General features: G+C 41.8%; 1 protein-coding gene across 1 annotated transcript in view; it reads left to right on the top strand.

Moving 5' to 3' along the window:
• celsr3 (cadherin, EGF LAG seven-pass G-type receptor 3) overlaps window positions 1-21,521 on the top strand; it is a 104,814-nt gene that overhangs the window by 59,053 nt on the left and 24,240 nt on the right. Inside the window, exons 13-21 of the mRNA XM_037105545.1 lie at window positions 21-131; window positions 292-460; window positions 9,907-10,048; window positions 11,886-12,006; window positions 13,637-13,820; window positions 14,673-14,774; window positions 14,893-14,987; window positions 15,278-15,487; window positions 20,889-21,087. Coding sequence (XP_036961440.1) covers window positions 21-131; window positions 292-460; window positions 9,907-10,048; window positions 11,886-12,006; window positions 13,637-13,820; window positions 14,673-14,774; window positions 14,893-14,987; window positions 15,278-15,487; window positions 20,889-21,087 — 1,333 coding nt within the window. The remainder of the gene's footprint in view (window positions 1-20; window positions 132-291; window positions 461-9,906; window positions 10,049-11,885; window positions 12,007-13,636; window positions 13,821-14,672; window positions 14,775-14,892; window positions 14,988-15,277; window positions 15,488-20,888; window positions 21,088-21,521) is intronic.

The raw sequence follows: 21,521 nt of genomic DNA, 5'->3' as shown, positions 1-21,521 counted from the left end.
GTCTTTCTCCCCCCCATTAGGGAACAGTGATAGTGGGAAATGAGATTCACGGTTTGAAGGTGAAACATCTGCATGTGGGAGGAGTGCTGGGCTCTGGAGAGGTTCAGAACGGGATAAGAGGATGCATACAGGTAAAGATGGATGAATGGAATATTTGATTTTTATTGACAGATGGTTGGAGGGAAGCTAGGGCCATAGGAGATGGAAATAGACATATTTCAGTAAATGTTAAAGCAGCCTATTGTTTGTTTGTTTGTTTTTTCATATAAACCTCTCTGTCTCTCTCTACAGGGCGTCCGGTTGGGTGTACGGCCCGATTCCCCTCCCCTGCCCCGCCCATCGAAAGCTGTCAAAGTAGAGACTGGCTGTAATGTGGGCAACCCCTGCGTCTCGTCTCCTTGCCCCTCCCACAGCCGCTGCTCTGACCAATGGGAGCGGCATGCCTGCGTCTGTGAACCTGGTGAGTGAACACTAGAGATGCTGCTGGTTCATCGACGAACGGGGCACAGCTGCAAAATTGGCATGCGATATTATAAGGGCTCTCTAAAAACTAGTTGAGAGATTGACTTCTTGTTAATTCTCATTTATGTAACTTATCACTTATGTAGCTAATTATGTAACTCATGTGGCTGTGCAACATGCAAAGAGAAATGAAGGAGGGATGCTGCCGGGCTGTGGCATAGCAAGGGCAGTAAATTAGGTTAATAACAGGGAGCAGTGCTTGATAAGAAGCAAAAAAAAAAGACGAGTTGAATGCTGATGTTTACCTGCAAGCCATGCGAGCTCCTGCGGCTTATTCTTACAATATGCAGACCACATTATTTATGTTATCCTGTCTGCCTCTCTCCACTGTGCCAGAGTAAATTGTGCTGTGTCAGTTCTGGTTTAATTGACCATTAGTCACACACTGGATAATATTAGTGTAGTTGTTGTGAGAATGACTCTGTGAACATCCGATTCAATATGTTCCTTCACTGATTTTGCCCGTTAAAAACACTTCATTCATGCAAAGTTCAACAACAGAAGATTTGATCTGGACTTTTAATTGGTTAAACAATCCATCGCTTAATATATTGGTAATTGACAATAAAAAAGTAATTGTCGGTGGCAGCCCCATCACCATGTCAGGCTTTTTAGGTTAAAGACAGATTTTAAACCTGGGAGCGATTTGCATATCTGCTAATCTCTTGCATCTCACCTGGCTCTGACTTTGCCGGTGAATGCATGAAATAAAATGGCCAAGTGACACAGCCAGGAACCATTTTCCACTTCAGTCACGCTAGTTCAATTGAATATGTGCTAACCTTTGCACCGGGGAGATGGTCCTAACATTTTGAACGCTCCGGTCACTGGATGTGAGAGAAAGGAGAATGTGCGTGGGGAGGAGGTGAAAGGAGCCAGCTGACTCAAAAGGAGAGGAAAAAGGGAATAATTATAACATGGCTATATCTGCGTAGGTGTCTGCCAATGCTCTAACTGGGTTAAACAGATATTTGGGAATGCATAATGAGTTCTCATCCACTGAGAGAAAGAGACTGACTGCAGGCTAACTTCCCAAATCTCCTTAGTCAGGTGAATATAATGAGGCAGGATTAATGTGGAGGAGAAACAGCCTGATTAAAAGAGGAGTGGAGAAGTAAAGGAAGAGGGGAGGATAAACATACACCGTACAGACAGAAGTAATGAGAGGAAGACAAGACAAAGACAACAATAGAAAGATGAAAAAGAGTCAGAAGAGGAACTAAGAAACTGGAAGTGTTAATTATTAATGAAGAGAAAGAGGCGGGTGATAGAAATAGCGTAGAATAAACACCCGAAGTTTTGCAGCAAGAGGAGAGAAGAGAAGAAATAGGGCGCAAGGAAGTTGATCCAAACAGCCTGAAAACACTGGCGACGTGTTTGGGAGTAGATGCACACAAAACCGACGTACACTATACTCACACAGAGTCACGCAAATAATACACTGTAGAGAACATTAAGATGACAGACGCCGACACGGCAAAGGATGAGGAGTGATATTTGACGTTTGTTTGGAGCTGCTGATGCAACAGCTGCAGTTCAGTTCTACGAGTATTGATTAAACAGACTGGATCATCCAAGCAGAGTTGATTAAAGGAGATTACTTATATTTGCGATTAGAGAAGAGACGAGAGATGAGAGCAAATGAAGAGAAAATGAACCATATGAAAGAGAGAAAGAGAGTCCCCGCCCTGACCTCAGTTTACCTTCGAGCTGCCTTTAACTCCCACCCTCACCCAGGCAAACAGCAGATACTCCGCGGCTTTGTAACTACACTGTCTCTGCTTAGGTCAAAATTGCTGTGGCTGCCCTCACCGGGTTTGATGGGCGACGTTGTGGCGTAACTTTAACTATACGTTAATCGTCCTGCCGAGGTTTAACAATCAACTATCAGAAAAAGCTGCAGTCTCTTGGTTATGCTCTGTCTCTGCATGGATGCAGAACTTCCACGACCACATCGCGATGCAGCTTACGAGGTTGACATTTTAACACCTCTAAATGTCATGGCCTTCTCACCAGTCATCCCTACTTTTCCATGTCAGCTAGTCTTATAAAATAGACTAGCAATGCAGAAAAAGATGGAGGTATCAGTGAATTTTGATCACAAATACTATGTAAAAATTATTAACACTTCAGGCCAGTGATGCATTATAGAACTGCACTGATTTTTAACGATGAGAAATGATGGCTCTCCACTCTCTTCATTGTTTTGGCTAAAGTAATTTAGTTTAATCCATGGAGACGCTGGACTTGATTGAGGTTTTTTTCAGTGCAGGAAAACTCACAGGAAACTGTGCAGAATAGGAAACAGTTTTATGTTTCAGCCACAAGCAGCATTGCAAGTCAAAGCATCATTGCTCAGTAAGGCAAAACTCTACTATAATTATAGGTATAGAGTAAGGTAGGACTACCTCAGCACTAAAGTTGACTCAGTCACACCTCTGTGACCAAACAACCCAACCTCATTTGTCCTACTGCCATGGGCTGCTACCTCAGTCTCTACTTCCAGATGCTAGGAGAGAAATCAAAGGAAAGTTTTTCAAGAAAGAAAAGTTTGGAAACAAGAGCATGAGATTAAAGCGGAGGTAGAGGGGGTGAAAGAGGAGTGAGAGTGTGTATTAATGTGGAGGATGAAGCTTGTTAAAGTTGGAGAGCCTGAGGCCTGACAGTGTGGGAGAGGAAGCAGCAAGGCACTGCCATCCCTGTAGCATCCTGCACCGGCCCGGGAGCTAACGCTAACACCTTATTAACATGGAGTGAAGACGGTACACCCGCACACACTGACACCTTCGCACATGGAACACAAGCACACACACATCAAGTATACTTATTTACTGTAAATACACACACATTCTCTCATTATCATTATCTTTCATCAGCACAATGAACATTAAAAATGGAGACTGCTTTACAATGAATGGTGCTTAGAGACAAATCAAATCAAAGTTTAATAACAGCAGAGAGAGAGAGAAAAAAAGAAGAGAGGGGTGCACTCTAAATAATTCCCTTTCATGGGTGTGTGTGTGTGTCGTTTGGCCTGGTGCTGAAAGTACCCCAATGGCTCTCTCAAAGATCTGACAGCACCTATGAGCCGTGCCTCCTGGAAAACACAACAGCACACACACACACACACACACACACACACTGAGAGAAGGCTCTGCATGACAAAGCACAGAGACATCTGCTCTCATCGCTTCACTGTGTGTTTGTGAGTCAGTATACAGTATGTCAGCCTGTGTGTGTGTGTGTGTGTGTGTGTGTGTGTGTGTGTGTGTCTGTGACAGTTGTTGCCAGTTGCTACAGGCTAATGCAGTGCAGGGAAAAACTGAATTTAATATGATAAATTACAGCCATGCTGATTTATGTCGGCTTGAGTTCCCTGAGCTGTTTAAAAAACCAACTGAATCACATGTAGAAAACACATGTTCGGGGTTTGAAACAGGAAGTCTCATAACCGCTTTCACTGTGGTAATGAGTCATTTATCTGCTTTTGTGAAGATATTACACTAGTGATTGAAGACAACAAATGGCAAAATGATATTTCTGCAGATGGAGAAAAGTGCATTATATGAGACTGTTGTTCTTGGGTGTGCCGTGCCGCTGCAGTATATTAAGCTCGGACCCTCTGGGAGAGCGAGGGAGAGATTTATGAGTTTCAGGCTGTGTTTCCTGTGTCCTGACCTACAGTAGATGCCAGATCCTCAAGGTGCTGAATCAGTGCAAAGTTGACAAATGACTTGAAGCCCAGAGATGTCATTTATTGATCAGGTTTGATATAGAATCTAGAAAAGTGCAGGTATTTGGCACAGATGAATGAATGAATGAGTGGTGTATTGTGTGTGTATAGAGTTGAGTTGTTTTGCAAGCATGGAAATGACTGCTATTTGAAGAAAAGGGTTACCCACTTGTCTGATAACTCTGTTACTTACTCACTTAAAACAGATCAAGCTTCTTTTTTTATTATTGGTCCTCACGGTTAGCCTGAACAAAATAAAAGCATTCCATTCATTATCCAAATAATCATGAAAATGTTAACATTTTATAAAGAGACATGTTTTTTATTGCATTGTAGTTGGGACACACATCCTTTTTGGGAGAGCGATGTTCCTCTTTTAGTGAAAAACACTAAAGCTGTTTAGAGACAGAGCTGGAATGGGGTCACGGAGATCGGATTGCAAATTGGAGGTTGGTGGTCCCCGGGGCGGATGTCTTCCTCTAGCAGGGTCTGCAGGTGTGAACCTCATCTCCCTATCCTTAATTCGCTTTTGAAATCCTGAAATGAAAAGCAAAACTGACAAACTGTTTGCTGATGGACAATCAGTCTTAAAAGAAGAAGAAGACATCTTCAGGAACTTCAATTTTTGCGTGTTATGGTTGTATCTGGGAAGACGATGAAAACGGTTTGTTTTCTGAAAAAACACAAAACCGCCTCAAGTGAGTGTAAAAACTGTCTTACAGATTGATTTAAGTTGGGTTTTTTAACAACCCATGATCCTTTGTTTGAAACCCACTGTTCATCAACTTAAATAATATTTACAAAATGTCATACTCAGTGGTGATGAAATACTTGGAAATGAATTGATCTTAAAGCTTCATTAAACCCTGGCTCCCCTATAGCTTGAAGCACAGCCAGTGGAAACAGCGAGCTGATAAATGGGAGCTTATTATTCACTCTCCATTTTGCTCAGATTTGGTCTACAGCAAGTTCTGAGAAAAAAACGCCCTCCTGCTTAGCAGCTCCATGTTCCATTTACTAACTCTGCTTGACTCCCAGTTGGCGCTGGGCAGGTGGGATGCAGTGGGGTTATTAGAGCTTTTAAGCCAAAGACCACTGCGTGCTGTTGCTGCTATGAGGTTGATTAAAGCGACGAGGCAGAATCATACAGTAAATGTGCCGTAAAATCATAACAGTGATGGAAAAAAAAAGGCCAAAAGCTCTTAAAAGTCTGTAGTTGGATGATCACTTTATGTGATTCATCACTGTTAGCAATTGCTTTCACAAAACACGTCACTGGAGTCATTGAACTCATCATTCTCCAATATCATTGTGTTTCTTACACACACACTTTCTTACGGGATACTTGTGACATGCACAATCTCTCCGCTGTCAGAAAGAAGATGGTTGGATTCACAGAGGATGAATGGATGGCTCAGTGAACAGATGACTCATCTCTCTTGTCCTGATCGCAGCGAGCGTTGTGGAGAAGTCAAGCTGATGTTGTCTTACGATAAAGTGTCCAGACGTGGAGCTGTGAGTCACCCTGGATGTTCACACAGCTCAGGAGGCAAAACTTTTTATAAGAAAAACTCCTTGACCCTGAGTGTGAAAGACAAAAACCTACAAACACACACACACACACACACACACACGTGCACACATATATTACAGCTCTTTGTTCTCAGGCCTCGCTCTCTTCCTTTCTCCCCCTCATATTGTTGTGACAAGGCCAGTGTCATTATAAACGTCTGAAACCAGCCAAGGCTGTCGTAGCCTCTCTCTGTCAGTTGCCATGGTGAAAGTGTGAAGATGTATAGGGTTGATAGAAGAGGACTATTTGTGTGTGTGTGTGTGTGTGTGTGTGTGTGTGTGTGTGTGTGTGTGTGTGTGTGATAGAGGGAGAGAGAAAGCAAGAGACATGGAGAACAAGAGTTGGAGATGGAGAGTCGGGGGATCTTGAGAAAACAAATAAGAGACAGAACGCTGCCTCTGTTTGTGTGTGTGTGTGTGATCCTGTAATCACACCTGTGTGTGCCTGTATGTGAAATAATAACAATAATTGGAAACTGAACAATAGCATTTTCAAGGGAGGGGAGGAAGATAAAGAAAAGGTCGATGAAATGGAAATAACTGTGTGTGGAGGTTTGAGGCGGGCGCGAATGTGTGTGTTGTTTTTATCCTTCAAAATTACAATACAGTAGGTTTGTACTTTCCCAACAAAGCAGAATAAGATGGAGAGAAACAGAGATTAAAAGAAAAGGAGTCATCGAAAGACCTTGCGTGTGTCGAATGCAGCAGCCAAGGCCACAGGATTCAAAGCAAAGTGGTTTCTGTATTTTCTATAGACGAACACAAGAGAGCAGACCCCTCACGCATTTGTCAGCTCCGGAGGGAGGAATGCCGACCTCAACAAGCCGCACACACACTTCAGTCACACTTCAATCTATACAGACGTCTCGCTATTCAGTGCTGTTAAATTAAAAAAGCAGCCTGAAAGCAGAACACGTTCCGGCTGAAGGAGGGGAGGTGATCGTACACGAGGCAGAGAGTTGTGTTGGTTGAAAGTCAGAGGGATCAGTGAGACGCTTCGGGCAAAATGTAATATCTTGTAGATCACATTGTTTTCCGTTTCCCACTTGATGGTTCTTTTTGATATGAATATTAACATTTTGTTTGTTGTGACAACTCTTGCTTGGTATGTGACAAAAGACTGTATTTGAAGCGCACGTGCTTTTCTGACACATGCTGAGCATGAACCACATGTTTCACATCAGCCACAGAGGCGATGCTAACATGCAGCAAATGTAAAGAAAGACTTCTCCTAGATTTCACAGTTTTTTGCAACCTTTTCAGTAAGAACTGACAATTTTTCAAACAGTAACTATTAAATATATTTTAATTTAATAAAATTATTGATATGTGATTGCATCAAAGCAGTGCTTTACTGTAGCTTGACCATAAGTGTGCTGTATGAAGTGGTGTACAACATGCTCTGAACTCAGACACTTTTACCCCATATTTAAACATACTAAACTTGTGTGGAGGCCTGTTGTGTATACATCTCATTGCCTTTGCAAGTCATCTATTATTTGTTCTGTGTTAAACATCCAAGGCAATTAACCTTATTACTGATCTCAAGATTACAATCAGACAAATTTAAGTTTGTATATAAGTATTATTGCATTAGCTCTATAAGCCAAAGTTAATTTGTTTTGATTACCTGTAAATCTGTGTTGTGACACTCGACACACCTGACAAATGATATTATATTGTCGGGAAGCCGCTTAGACAGTGGATAGTTGTATGCACAGTGTACGTGGAAGTTAGTCCTCTCATAATTCTTTTTAATACATTATAAATATACATGTATTTAAATGTTTACGCTGTATTGAGATTCCTGCAAATACAATCACTGTCTTTTTGAGAGAATGTTGATGGCAGGATATACACAAACATATAACAGATGTAACATCATGGCTAGTCTGAAAAAGGACAAGGGCATTGTTTTTAGTTTCAGACTTTTACATGTTGTTTCTGACACTGAACTGCTCCAGATGATGGTTAGAATAAATCTGTCCTTCTTTACTTATTAACCTAAGTCTTAAATACTGATGTGTGTCATTAGTGAAGTGTTATTTTATTAACTGGGTCAAGATCAGCGTATTATTGCTCACACTGCACACACATTTATTCCCAGAATCAGATGTATGATCAAGATTCAGTGCTTCTAAACTGACATTTAGCCAAAAGTTTCATCTTTGTGTCTACTCGTTCCTTCAGATCCAGTCTGAACACGACAGTGCCCACCCCAACATGAAAGTGGAGTCTTCTGCTGCAGCTCCTGTAATATTTTAATCCGATGATTAAAATAAGTGCATTAAAGACTAAATGCAGCAATTATGTTCATTTTAAATGAAAAGCAGGTCTGGGTGAAAGGCCCTCTTTATTTGTGTTAAATACACCCCAAAGTGTGTGTGAAGCACTCAGCTTTAGTCATTAGATTAAAGAGGGGGGTTTTACGTGCCGGCCTGTATTAGCATGTAAGAGGCTGCAGTGTTTGTGTGGAGTGTCTGGGGATTGCGTTGAAGTGCGTGACGCCTTGGTTCGCCGCGCTGCACCGGCGCACACAGAAGTGCATGGTGGGAATTTTTTGTGCGTTGTTCGTTGTGGTGTTGAAGCGACTCGTTGAAGCGCGCGGTCTTTGCTTTTACTGAGGCACGTTTCTCATGCTATTATGGTTGAGAGGCGCTGAAACATTTTCTCCAATGACTTTGCTTTTTTTTTCAGAATCAGATTTTCCTGACACATTCAGCGTTTTGTACACATTTAAAACCTATTTGAGAGGAACCCAAAAGAGATTGTTGTCACTTTCCAAGGCCAATTCTTACTGTTTGTTGATTATTTGATTTATTGTTTAGTCCAAATGTTTTTTTTTTTTGGAATGACTTTTTAAATTCCTTTTTTTGGAGAGCAGTGGTGGTGATTTTGTTTCAGATGAACGTCGCTTTGTGTGTCAGGGTTTGACAGCTCTGTAATGCACAGTTGTGACTTGTTTTTCCAGTGGTTGGCGCTGCCGGAGTGACGTTGGAGATAATCACTCTTTGATGTTCGAGATGTGTACTTGTGAACTGGCAGGTTATTACGCCCGCCACACGGAGGGGAAACAGATCGCTGCTCTGCATATTTAGATTTGTTGTTGTTTCGTGCTCTCATTTCACGGTTTTACATGCAAGGGAGGTTCTTTGCAGACTTAATGACCGCCTGTGTCCTCTTATTTTGCCATATTTTCTGGGTCTGATGATTTCGATTTTCCAAATAAATACAAATTTGTATGCAGTATTTCCAGCAAAAGACTGGAATATCAAACAGATGTAATCCTCTGATATCAAGATCAAGGAGAAGTCAGATTAACTTGAACAACATTTATTTTAACTCCTTGGGAAATAAATTCTTACGTGCTTGCTATTGGTTGTTTAGAGGTAGGTTTGACTCATAAGATGGTGGTCTGGCAATATGAAAATTCAAATGCATGTAGCTAAACTGTATCACATTTTAATTCAAATGTGGCTGTGGTGCATGGAAGTTAGTGACTTCACCTTTTCCAGCAACGTATCAGAAAAGCAGACAAAAAAAAAACAACGGAATGCAAAAATCTCTGCTGTGATTGAGAATATTAACATAACATAACTCAACACACAGCATGGAAGTGTTTATGTTGAACGTTTCTGCTGTTCACTGCTTAACGACAACATGTATCCCAGGCATGTGAACGGACTTGGTTTAGGTAATGGAGACACTTTGGTTTTGGTTTAATGCTGAAAACATGACGCTGACGGGAGGCACATTGTTGGAAAGTGTCTGGAATATTTAATCAAATGGCAACAGGGCTCGAACCAACATGTCAGACCTCCTCCGTGTGACTACTGTGCATCACAGTCATGAGGATGTCACACTTCCTGGATGGAAAATACAGTTTTTTTGGCAGTGAAGTAATCCATGCAGCAATTCATGTAATTTGCAAGGCAGATTAGTCTGACTGTATATAAACATGTTGTGTACGGCTGTATGCTTTGCTTGGATGTTCATAGTACCTGAAGCATTTCTCTCTCTCTCTCTCTCTCTCTCTCTCTCTCTCTCTCTCTCTCTCTCTCTCTCTCTCTCTCTCTCAGGTTACTATGGGAAAGGCTGCACTGACGCTTGCCATCTGAATCCATGTGAAAACGAGGCTCAGTGCCACAGGAAGCCCAGCTCCTCCCATGGATACATCTGTGACTGTGGAGACAACCACTATGGGCAGTACTGCCAACACAGGTGCAAAAACACACACACACACACACACACACAAACTGACAACTGACTCAACATTTGAACTACGGTTTAGCTCTGAGATGCCAGTATGGTCTAAAGCTCTTTGATGCTGCCTGCTGCCCAGCTAAGCTCTGTTCAACTGTGCATGTGTGTCAGTGTGTGTGTGCTGGTAGCTTTAGTTCTGCCTTGTTATCCCACATCTCCAGCCTTGCATGTAATCCACTGTGGAATGAGTGTAGATTTAACCTAATATCACACACACATGCACGCACGCACACACACACACACACACACACACACACACACACACACACACACACACACACACACACACACACACACACACACACACATGCACGCACTCACGTTAAACTGTGTGTATGGAGTGTGACCCTGACCTTACCTCTTCCTTCCTTCCTGCCTCTGAAATTCACACAGCTTTGAATTTATCTCATGATTTTTCGTGCATGTGTGTGTCGTCTTTGATCTAGTTGGTGTGTGTTTTTCATAAAGACACACATTGTCGCCCACTGATGAAATATATGTCCTCAATTTCCCCTGATGTTTCTCTCTCTCTCGCTCCTCACTGCTGTGATTTTCTCTCTCTATCTTAAATGAATAAAACAAATCTGGAAGTTTGGCTCATTAATCAGCTTCCTACTACATTAATGCACACTCATAATTTATAGTTGATCAAGAGAAAGATCATGTTATTTATAATGGATAAACTGTCCTATTTCAAGTAAAGGTTCCAAAAGGTCCATAGTTGCAGATGATTTTCAGCATTTTTTAATAAATACATATGTAATTTGACTAGATAATTAGCCATAATATTTGTCATTAGACAAAACATCTGACTGGATGTGTTCGTCCTACCTTTTGAGCGGCGAAAAACAAAACAAAAAATACACATCAAGAGGAGATGCTTCGTGTGGGAGAGAGATGCTGTCGACAGATGTAATAAAAACCTCCGGAGGAGAAGAGTCGGTCCTAATATTCTATTAAGATCACTGATATCTCAGCTAACTTCCCTGTGAGGAGCGATAACGAGATGCACACGAGAATTTGCATTAGCTGCTCGTCTCCTCAGCGATCCATTAGACACTGGGAACCGAAGGGGAGAGCGCATTAATCGAAGTGTGAGCAAAGAAGAAACGAATGTGCCGCACACAATAAACCAGACAGTGATCCAATCTGTGGCAGAAATGCAGCAGTTTTAGAAAAGCAGTCCCACGCTGGTGTTTGAGGTGAACGTATAGCTGCAGGGTTTTTTTTTTGTTTGTTTAAATGTCACTCTCTCCCTTCTGTGACTCAGCACATGCCGTGATGTAACTCGTGTCCGTCCTGACCTCTCGGACACCCTCACGTGTTTCTCTCCCTGCACCTTCAGTATTGATATTTTCTCTGAGTTTAAGCCTCGTCCCTGCTGCCTTCATCTCTGCTCTTTTCTCTCTCTGCCCCTCCCGCTCCCTTTCATCTCTTTGTTCCACGCACTGTAATTAGTTTGTCATTAGTTAGAAATCAGAGGGAAACATGATTCCTTTGAAGAACAAATACATGATTTTGAAAGGCTCTGTTGCTCTCTCCCTTCATACTAAAGCTGCACAATATGATCAGAACAATCACATGAAGATTGTTAGTGCAATTGCGATACGATTCAAGAAAAGTGGGAATTATCATTTTCGTAATTTCTCTAACATCTGGAGCACAAGAATTGTAGGCCAGCACGTCTCTGCAGGGCTACAGTCCTTCATTATAATGTTGATTTATCACACATTCTACCTTCATCAACTCATCACTGATTCCACCTGGTGATTTGTGTGTGTGTGTGTGTGTGTAGGATTGACCACCAGTGTCCCAGGGGTTGGTGGGGGTCTCCGACCTGTGGACCGTGTCACTGTGACACCGATAAGGGCTTCGACCCCAACTGCAACAAGACAAGCGGACTCTGTCACTGCAAGGTAACTGTGCTACACACACACTGCAACCTCAAGCAGCGTGTGGATAGAATGCTTATTACTTTATCGCTTTGCAGCATGTATGACAGGATTTCCTGGCATGTTTTTACTCTTGGCTGAGGTTGAAAGATGATGCAGATTTTTTTTTGTATTCAGTTCACCAGTGTTAACCAGAGAGCTGTTCATCATACTGCAGAGCTGCTACGAGCGTTCAGACCTCTGTTGAACGGTTATAGACCTGCTGTTTTTAAAGGAGATTTTTTTTTTCATCATCACATTGAATACTAATACTTTCGGGATTAGATCGACTTTAGTGGTGTAACTGTATGGATCTCTTTGGCTTTGGTTAAACCCAGACACACAGTAATCTGATACACTGAGCCAGACATTCAGACTACATCAAAAGTGATACAATGATCACTGACATGTGTACCTTGTGTGAACGTGTATATTAACATGTCTGCTGGCATGTTTAACCCTGTTCTATCCTTAATCTGATCTTTTGACCTTAATCTTTAATCTCCGTTATGAGTTTCTTCGAACAGAGAACCTAACCACATGTTGTCCTGGTGCCCTTTGGCTTCGTGTTCCGGATTTTCTGAAAAATGCAGCTTGAAATTAATTTTTTTCCCTGCTTGTCATTCTTATAGTGTAACAATGTTTTTCATTTAGCCTGTGTGCGTACCAGTCAGGTCAAGGCTGACACGTAGACCTCTCATGATCACGTATTGCAGTACATGTCTAGACCTTGCTTTCTCGGCAGTGAGCAAATTTTAAATGCCTTTAAGCTAAAAAATTAAAAAAATGAAAAAGCATTTAAGATACAAAGATCAGTTGAATAAAATCTAATTAGCAGCATTAAGTCGTTTCCCATAATTCATTTAAATGTTTGATTTTTCTTACACAACTTGTTTAAGATGATTATCATGTTGAGAGCTTTGCCTCCAGGCTTCTTCTGCCTTGATTGTCAGAATTCCTGACATCTCAAAGTCAGACAACACTGAACCACTGTAACAGTTCCCTGTTCGTGTTTTGGACCATAAAGCAACAGCAGATTACTTTTGAATTTCAACTTGTAAAACGCAGCACAAAGCTGCTAGGGGCTGACAGTCCTGTCAGAGATAATCTTCTCCTGTGTGGTAATTACGAGCTTTTCTCAAAAATCTCCTTCTAGACGTGGTTTAAGACATATAAACTCACAATGCCTGGAATAATAATTTGCGGCTGATACGATTGGTTTGCAAACTGGTCGTGATGTCATAAATCATGCTTGTTGTTGCATGCCTTGAATTCAGAATAAAGCTGAGCTTGGAGATACTTTTCCGCTTCAGCAGGTGAACGTGAGAACAGAGTGCACCTACATGAGAACCTCAAAAGTGAAGGAGCAATAAGCAAAAGCCAGCTCTTTTGTACGTCGTGCACGGACTGTTGTTCTTGCTGTATTCATGTCTCCATTATCACCACGTCCCCTTTTTGTCATACTCTGTAACTCTCGCCCTAATGCGTGCAGTGATGTAATCGCTGACACTATTCTTGGCACCGTGACAATTTCCATTCTTCTGTCTGGAGTATGATCTGTGTGCCTACTCACACACACCCTCTGAATGTGTGTGTGTGTGTGTGTGTGTTTCAGGAGTTTCACTACCATCCGCGGGGCTCTGACACCTGCCTCCCATGTGACTGCTACCCGGTGGGTTCCTTCTCGCGGTCGTGCGACCCAGAGACAGGCCAGTGTCAGTGCCGGCCCGGCGTGATTGGTCGCCAGTGCAATTCATGTGACAACCCCTTCGCTGAGGTCACAAACTCGGGCTGTGAAGGTGAGAATGCAAAAATCAAACTTTTAGACGTTATGTATCACTCTGTTGCATTTTTATGAATAACTCTGGTTGACTCAACAGGTGACTGCATCAGTTATGTGTTTATTCATCGTCATGCTCAGTGTTACATCTCGGACGCGCGACAGATCGGATTTTTAAAAAACCTTGAGAAATCAAGCACGACACTGCTGCACTGTGCCCTTTCCAAAATAACCCTGATTTGCTTAATGCGAGTTACTTAGATTAAATGTTAAATGTGGGACAGAATGATTTGTTGGACGTGACTTTTCCAACCAATTATGTTATTTTCATAGTGAAAATGTGCCACTATCTTGCAGCTCTGTGGTTCAGCTTTGTGGTTGATGCCTTTGAACAATAGCTTCCAAAGCCTTATTTGATGTGAAAGCTACATTAGTGTTGTTCTCCAACAAAAGCCAAAATCACTTGTTGCTTTCTTTGTTCTTTTGGCAGAAGTATCCATCAACAAGTGCTTCATGTGTAATATTTAAGATGGATTCAAAGAGACACGAATGAAATTAATGAGACGCTACTGCGTTTTCACAGATTATAAGTGTTTAATCATAGGTTTTCAACTTCTTGTATTCCGTCTTCCAAAATGGTCACATTAATCAAAGTTGTGTCTTAAGTCTAAAACAACAAAGAAACTGTTAATTACATTCATCTTTTCTCCTTATAGTCTGTTTTTCTCTGCTGTGGGCTTTGTCCCTCTCCACTTTCCCTTCTGTAGTTAATTATTTTAATTTGTAGCCAGTTTTTGTTGTGTTTTTTTAATTAGAGCATTTTAATCGAACTGCTGAGAATGATTTTGAATGACGTTCTGTGTCGTTGCAGTCATTTACGATGGTTGTCCAAAGACCATCACTCAGGGGATCTGGTGGCCTCGGACCAAGTTCAACCTGCCCGCTGCAGTGCCCTGCCCCAAAGGCTCTGTCGGTCCGTACACACTCACACACATCCAAACAGATACATATGGATACTCTCACATATGGCCCTATGTAAGTTTTGACCTTCAGTTTAAATTATATATGTATAATGTCTTTCCTCCATACAGGTGCAGCCATCAGACACTGTGATGTAGAGAGAGGATGGCTGGAGCCGGATCTGTACAACTGCACCTCACCTCCATTTGTTGAGCTCAATTCTGCTGTATGTAATACCTCGTATTGATACTGTTAAAAACACGTCTGCTGAGTCCCAAAATTGTGTCTGAGTGTTGAATCCTGGTCAGGTTTTACCCCTCAATTTAAAAAACAAAAAAAAAGAAGTGTGAAAAATTTTTGAGATACAAAACAGTACAACACCTCAATACAATACAATATCAATCTGTTCATCCAGTCGTACTTCTAAACATTATTATTGTCACATTAAATCCCAGTTACTCTTGACTACATGTAAAACAGGCATCAGTTTTTCACTTTTGTTTGATGTATTTCCAGCTCGATTCCCTGGAGCGTAATGAGACGGAGCTGAACACCATCATGGAGAAGAAACTTGCCCACCAGCTCCGTGACGTCACCGAGGCGACCGCTCGACTCTATGGCAATGACTTGCAGATCGCCGAGCGGCTGCTGTCCCGCCTCCTGACCTTCGAGACGCAGCAGAACGGCTTCGGACTCACCGCTACTCAGGATGCACATTTCAACGAGGTAAGAGGAAGTTAAAAGGGTGTGTATCGGTCGATAAGATTCACCTTGTTTTTCTAAGGGAAACCTTTGGGAAAAGAGTAAACAGCAGCATTTTCATTACGACGGGAGACAGAGATTCATAGGAACATTAATCATTCTATGAAAACACGTGAGTGAGAGAAGCTAGAAATTGTCTTATTTGTGGCTGTAGTGATGTTTTGATAATTAAACATTCTCAACATATCACATAAAACCACAAATATTTGGTAAGAGATAAACCAGAACGATGCTCAGGATACAGTAAATGTGCGTGTTGTGAGAGGCTCTTTGAAAGCGAGGCCTGATATTGATGTGTGAAGCCAGCAATCAGCCTGTGCTGTTGATATTAATGTGTGAAAATCCAAACATGTTATGAGAGCCGTCACTGCCACTGCTCCAGCGCTGCTTCGAACACACTTAATTGGCATTGTCAACCAAGATAAGTGAAACAAACAAAGCTGATGAACATTTTGGAATAGCAGTGTCTGGAGCGTGTCAGTTTTTGGGTTCGATGTTCTACCACCACAAATTGATATGGTTATTATTGGTGCAATATTTTAGTCCCTTTAAGAACTAACTTTCACTCTGTATGACTGTGAGCAGCGACCACAAATCTGCACAGAATCTGCCAGAAGATATAAAACCGCTGCTGTTTTTTTTAAAACAAGTAGATATGATATATGGTATCTTTTATGAGGAACAGACCCAGCAACTAGACACTATTACAGCAAAATGTCTTTCTTTTTTTTTTAAATGAGAGGTAATGTTGCTATGGCGATGCAGTGACAGCAGCGCATGAAATATTGCAAAATTTCGTCTACGGGTATTAACTGAGAGGCTCATTTTACCTGATCCAGCGCCTTCAGCTGGGGACACAGGAGCTGTCAACAGTTCACTTTAGCATATTGGCGCCAACAGACATCTGCATATCAGTTTATTGTAAACATTTAGCCCATACATCAAATTTGGATGACGAGAAATACCAATGCATTACAAGTAAGTGGCAGAAGATAGGAAGGGCAGCCACCCCATGCCTTTTTTAAACGACCGTTTCAATTCACAGGCACGTGTGACAGCGGCTGACAAATTGCTTGTCACGATGCAAACAGCGATCTTAGATTGACGCCCTGCATGCTGACAGTGCTGTGATTGTTTGCGTTCACGAGGACTTTGATTTGAATCTTTACTTGGCTAACATTCAAACACATTTTTACAAATCGCTACAATACACTGCTTTGTCTTTTGTCTTTGTGTTTACCAGCAGTGCCAGTAATATATAATATTAGTAATTATCAGTAGTATTTCAGTCAGAAATAAGGAATCTTCAGGGGGGTTAAATGACGCTCTCACACTACCTGATGTTTCATTTCAGTGAGTTGGTTGGAGGTGGGTCATAAATATTTAACAGGGGTTATGGTGGCCAGTTAAAGAAAATGTTTTTGTTCTCACAATTGGACTAGAGTGGACAGAGGGAAGCATTCAGTAATTTAGCCACTTGATGACCACTGTAGCAGAAGAAGCCACACCCTGCAGTGCTGAAACAGACTCGGTGCTTGATAATGTCCGTCGCCATAGAAACTGAGTGGCTGTGGTAGCAACATCTGATAGTCTGAGCAGAAAAATGTCATCTGTGTGTTTTTAGATATTCCTTTTCATTAATGCATGCACACATTTCATTACCTTCATTCTGTTCCCTCTGCATAAGAAGCTCGTTTTAGTTTATGGCACAAGGTATATGGTCGTTGCATTATATCTTCTATGCTGTAGATTCAGCCAGTTAAAGAAAGAGGAGTGTACCTTTCCCTTAGAGGTGAACGGTAGAATAAAAAGGCAATCACATTTATCTGATTTAATACACACTTGTTGCACACACTGAATTCCCACATACATGCTGTGGCTCCAAGTTAAGGCACCGAACAAAAGAGAAATGGAATCAGCATACTGCAGTAAAGTGTGTGATTGTTCCAGCACATCCAGCTGTTTTAGTGTTTCTTTAACTGAAAGGCTGAATTATTCCCTCGTCTTAGTATCTGTCAGTTAAAGAGTCATTAAATAACGTTAAATTTGATTAAAATCATTCATTCGGTTTTACTTTGATTCTATCTGGCGGACCTTGCCACAACTTCTAGCTTCAAACAGTCTGAGAACAGATGGTGTGTTCAGTTTTTGAACAAAATGAATATTTCTGAGTTTATATCATCACCTCATAAATATCATAGATATTACAATTCTGATTTTCTTCACCTTCAGCGAGCAGTATTTTGTTGGACCCCTCAGAAGTACCAAATACAGTACGTTGCCTGACATTTCACCTAACTACCTCACCTTCCAGGGAATCAGAAATATGACCAATATCATTTAACATTCAGTTTTGTTGGTTCACAGCAGCATGAAGCAGCTTCATGCCTCCTCAATAGCACAGAAATTATGTTCATTGCCAGCTTGCAGTCACTGCTACAAAAACTCGTCTCCTTTTTAACCTCAACCTCCGACTCAAACAGTCGTGCCGCCTACACCTCATCGTCTTGAGTTAATGACGCGATTCTGGTTTTAACCTGGCAGCACTGAAGTGGAGTTGCAGACAGACCACTATTTTTCTTAACAGCACCAAAATATGCATATCTGATCATACTCGACAGCTCACTTTAAACAGCAGCTATGAGGGCAGACAGGTAGGGAACAGGTAATGCAGAAGGCAGTAATGTAGAAGACAGTCACTATAGTAACCCAGCGGTGGGTACGGAGCCCTGTGGCTGCAGGAGAAACAAAAGGAGGCAGGAAGGAAAGTGTTTTCACATCAATGTAACAAGGAATGGTGGAAGATGAAAATGTTTCATGTTCAAGACGTGATACAATCAATCAATCGGAATTCTGCTGTACTCCCAGAATGAGCTCGTGTCTCATGAAGTACAGAGCAGAAATGTGACACGTGTGTCTTAAAATGAAAGAGAACTCAGGTGTCACGCTCTGCGACAGCCATTAAACACATCTTGAATTCCCTCTGGCAAAATGCTCATGTGAAGTCTGGGGGGTGAGAAGGGATACTGAATTAATGAAAATGAGAATCTTAATGAAAGCCATTTGTTCCCAAACAGTTTGGATGAGACAACATGTTTGAGTGGCACATACAGTCTAATCTGTTTGTGGAAGTGATTGAACTAGCATTATGTTCCAGTCTGTCGTCCATGCTGCCTGTGTGACGCCTGCGCCTCGTTCTCTGTCTGTAATCCTGACATCTGCTACCTCTTTAAAAGCCCTCTCCTTTTGTTGGTCTTCCCTGTTTATCACTCTTTTACTTTCGATCGACAAACACTGGCCACATGAGCTCGTGCAGTGTTAAGACATTTCTCACTGAGAGATATTGACTTAATTTCAAACAAATGATGGAAGCTGGACCGGGCATGTTTAATGTGCTTTTTAAGTAAAAGGAACCAATTGTCGCATGTTTGTTCAGAAACAATGGATAGGCACAGCTGTGTTTTTCACATTCTTCAAGCTCTCCAGTCCCTCCCGTCACAATGTGTACTGTGTTGCATCATCTGCCACAGTGTGCCACAATGGCTCCGAAAACAGTAATCAACTGATGAGACACGTTTGACTTCTTCTTTCAAGATAAATCACCACAATGTCATCGAAAGCTCCAACGGTAGAAAATGTCACACCTCATAAAATGTTAAACATGATTCATCAATCATTTCTGAACTGTGATTTGTTACATTTCTGCATTGAAATGTCTGGAAACCTTTCTGAACATTTGAGTCTGAGCAGCTGACTTGTGTACTTGGATTATTATAAACGTTTCCAACAATGTTCAAATCCAGACACATTGTTAATTTTACTAATGGAAATGTTGCCTGTCAATCGGCCGCCTGTCGCTATAACTTCAGGGAAAGTAACAGACTGACGAATGAAGTCAGCGAAAGAGTTGTTTAAAACTTGTTACATTTGAGCATTAGTTCAGCAGCAGTTGTCCCCAATCCAAGGCTGTGTTTGTGTCTGTTGTGATGCCACCAAATCGCCCATTTTCTCCTGTCTCTGTCTTGTGCCTACAACAATTTCTTTCCACATTTTCCACCTCATCACATCTGTATTTCTGTTTATTTCTCTCGTCCAACTTTCTCTCTGTTCCCTTCATCTGAACAGAACGGAACCTGTTTCCTGTGGCTTTGTCTCTCTCTCTCATACACTCTCCACACTTCATTTCATTCTCCCCTGTACTGCACTGTGTATAATTTTGCTTGTTGGTCTGAAGGATTTTTCTTCCCCAGAGCATCATGTGAGATTGCAGTGCTTTATTGTGTTTGAAGCGGTCAGACTACAAGACTGCAGTGTCTCTCTCTCTCTCTCTCTGATATTACTCTTTGTTTGTTCAGAACATTTTACAAGACTGCGCAGTCTTAACTGTCTCTGACAGCCCTCGATTCAGAGTCACAAATATTCCATGAAACGCACGGAAACTGAGCCACTGTGCATACATGTCCACATCACCAGGGTGAAACTAGCTATAATTGAGGCCAAGACCTTTTTGGATGTTACATTTCAGCTCTGTGTGTAATTTTTTGGCTTGTGGTCCTGGTCACAGCAGCCTGACGAGGCTTTGCAAGGACGCTGAAATCTAACATCCTCTCTCCTCGACTAGAATCTGTAACAAACTCAAGTTTTTTTTTTTCTTTTTTTACTCGCTGTATTAGGCTTTAGGTTCAGCATCCTCAAAATATTTTACAATGCTGCAATGCATCATCAGATGTCTATGGCTCTATATCAAGTTATCAGTTTATTTTGCTCCGCTCCTCACCACCCTGACATTGGTTGCTGTTGGCTCGGTGCGTGGGTTTGAGGCTTTATTAAGACTCCTCTCTCTCGCAATATGTTCGTCTTTCATCCACATCCACCTTCATAACCACCTTGATCATAGTCCTTACAAAAGAAAAGAACTGATAATGATTTGATATGCATACCGATTTGAACTGTATTTCTGTCACTCAGCAGCAGTGCTCACATGTTCATCAAGGTGTAAATCCTTCTTGCTTGTTGCCGCCATGCAAACCTGCAGGTTCTGTATCTCAGAGTTCTGGGATGACGACCCCCGCTGTAAAAGGTCATTTATTACACAGTTACAATGAATATTTGATATTTTTCAAATCTTTTTCCAGTCTTCGGCTAGTTGTAGCTTACGTCCTGACAGAAAAAATATCCTCTTTCCCCCTCACTTCTCTTTCCCTTTCCTGATCCAGGATATGGACACATTTGATAACTTTAAACCTTTTCTTCCACCAGACAGTTTTCTTTTCCCTTTTCTCAAATGCATGAGCGCTTGTGGACGATGACTCCACAGAAAGAAAAAAAATCAGATTAAAAATGATTTCCTTTCGCTTTCTTCCAGAACGTTGTCCGGGGCTGCAGCGTGCTGTTGGGTCCCAGTACCTCTGGGCTCTGGCGGGCTCTCGCTCAGAGTCAGAACCACATCCCAGGCGGCGGCCCAGGAGAGCTGACGGAGCTGCTGGAGCAGTACGCCCAGACCCTGGCACAGAACATGAAGCTCACCTACCTCAACCCTGTGGCGCTGGTTGCCCCAAACTTAGGTGAGTTTGGAAGGATGTCACACACGCAGCTATTGTCCCTAAAACACAAGAGCTAATCCCCAGTAAGACCCCATAACAGAATAAGACAGTAATAAAATCTTAATCTTTACAGACGATTTGCTGTGCTTTTCTCATAATACTGTAAATCACTGCTGTGAAATCAGCTAGAATGACTCATTGTGAAACTGGGAGATGAACAGTGTTAATGCAAATTATGATGGCACCGCCAGAGCGCTGGCAGCAGCACAGAGAGAGGAATTTCACACTCCCACACACACACACACACACACACACACACACACACAGACACACACACACATACATACATACATACATGCACACACACACACACACACACACATACAAAGCAGATAATGCTTCTGGCACACATACAAAAAAGCCTAACGTGCTGTAGCACTGGCCAATACACATCA

The sequence above is a fragment of the Acanthopagrus latus genome, chromosome 7 (assembly GCF_904848185.1).
Source record: "Acanthopagrus latus isolate v.2019 chromosome 7, fAcaLat1.1, whole genome shotgun sequence".
Taxonomy (NCBI): Eukaryota; Metazoa; Chordata; class Actinopteri; order Spariformes; family Sparidae; genus Acanthopagrus; species Acanthopagrus latus.
Note: the sequence above shows the minus strand (reverse complement) of the source record. Positions and strands in the feature narration are given on the sequence as shown.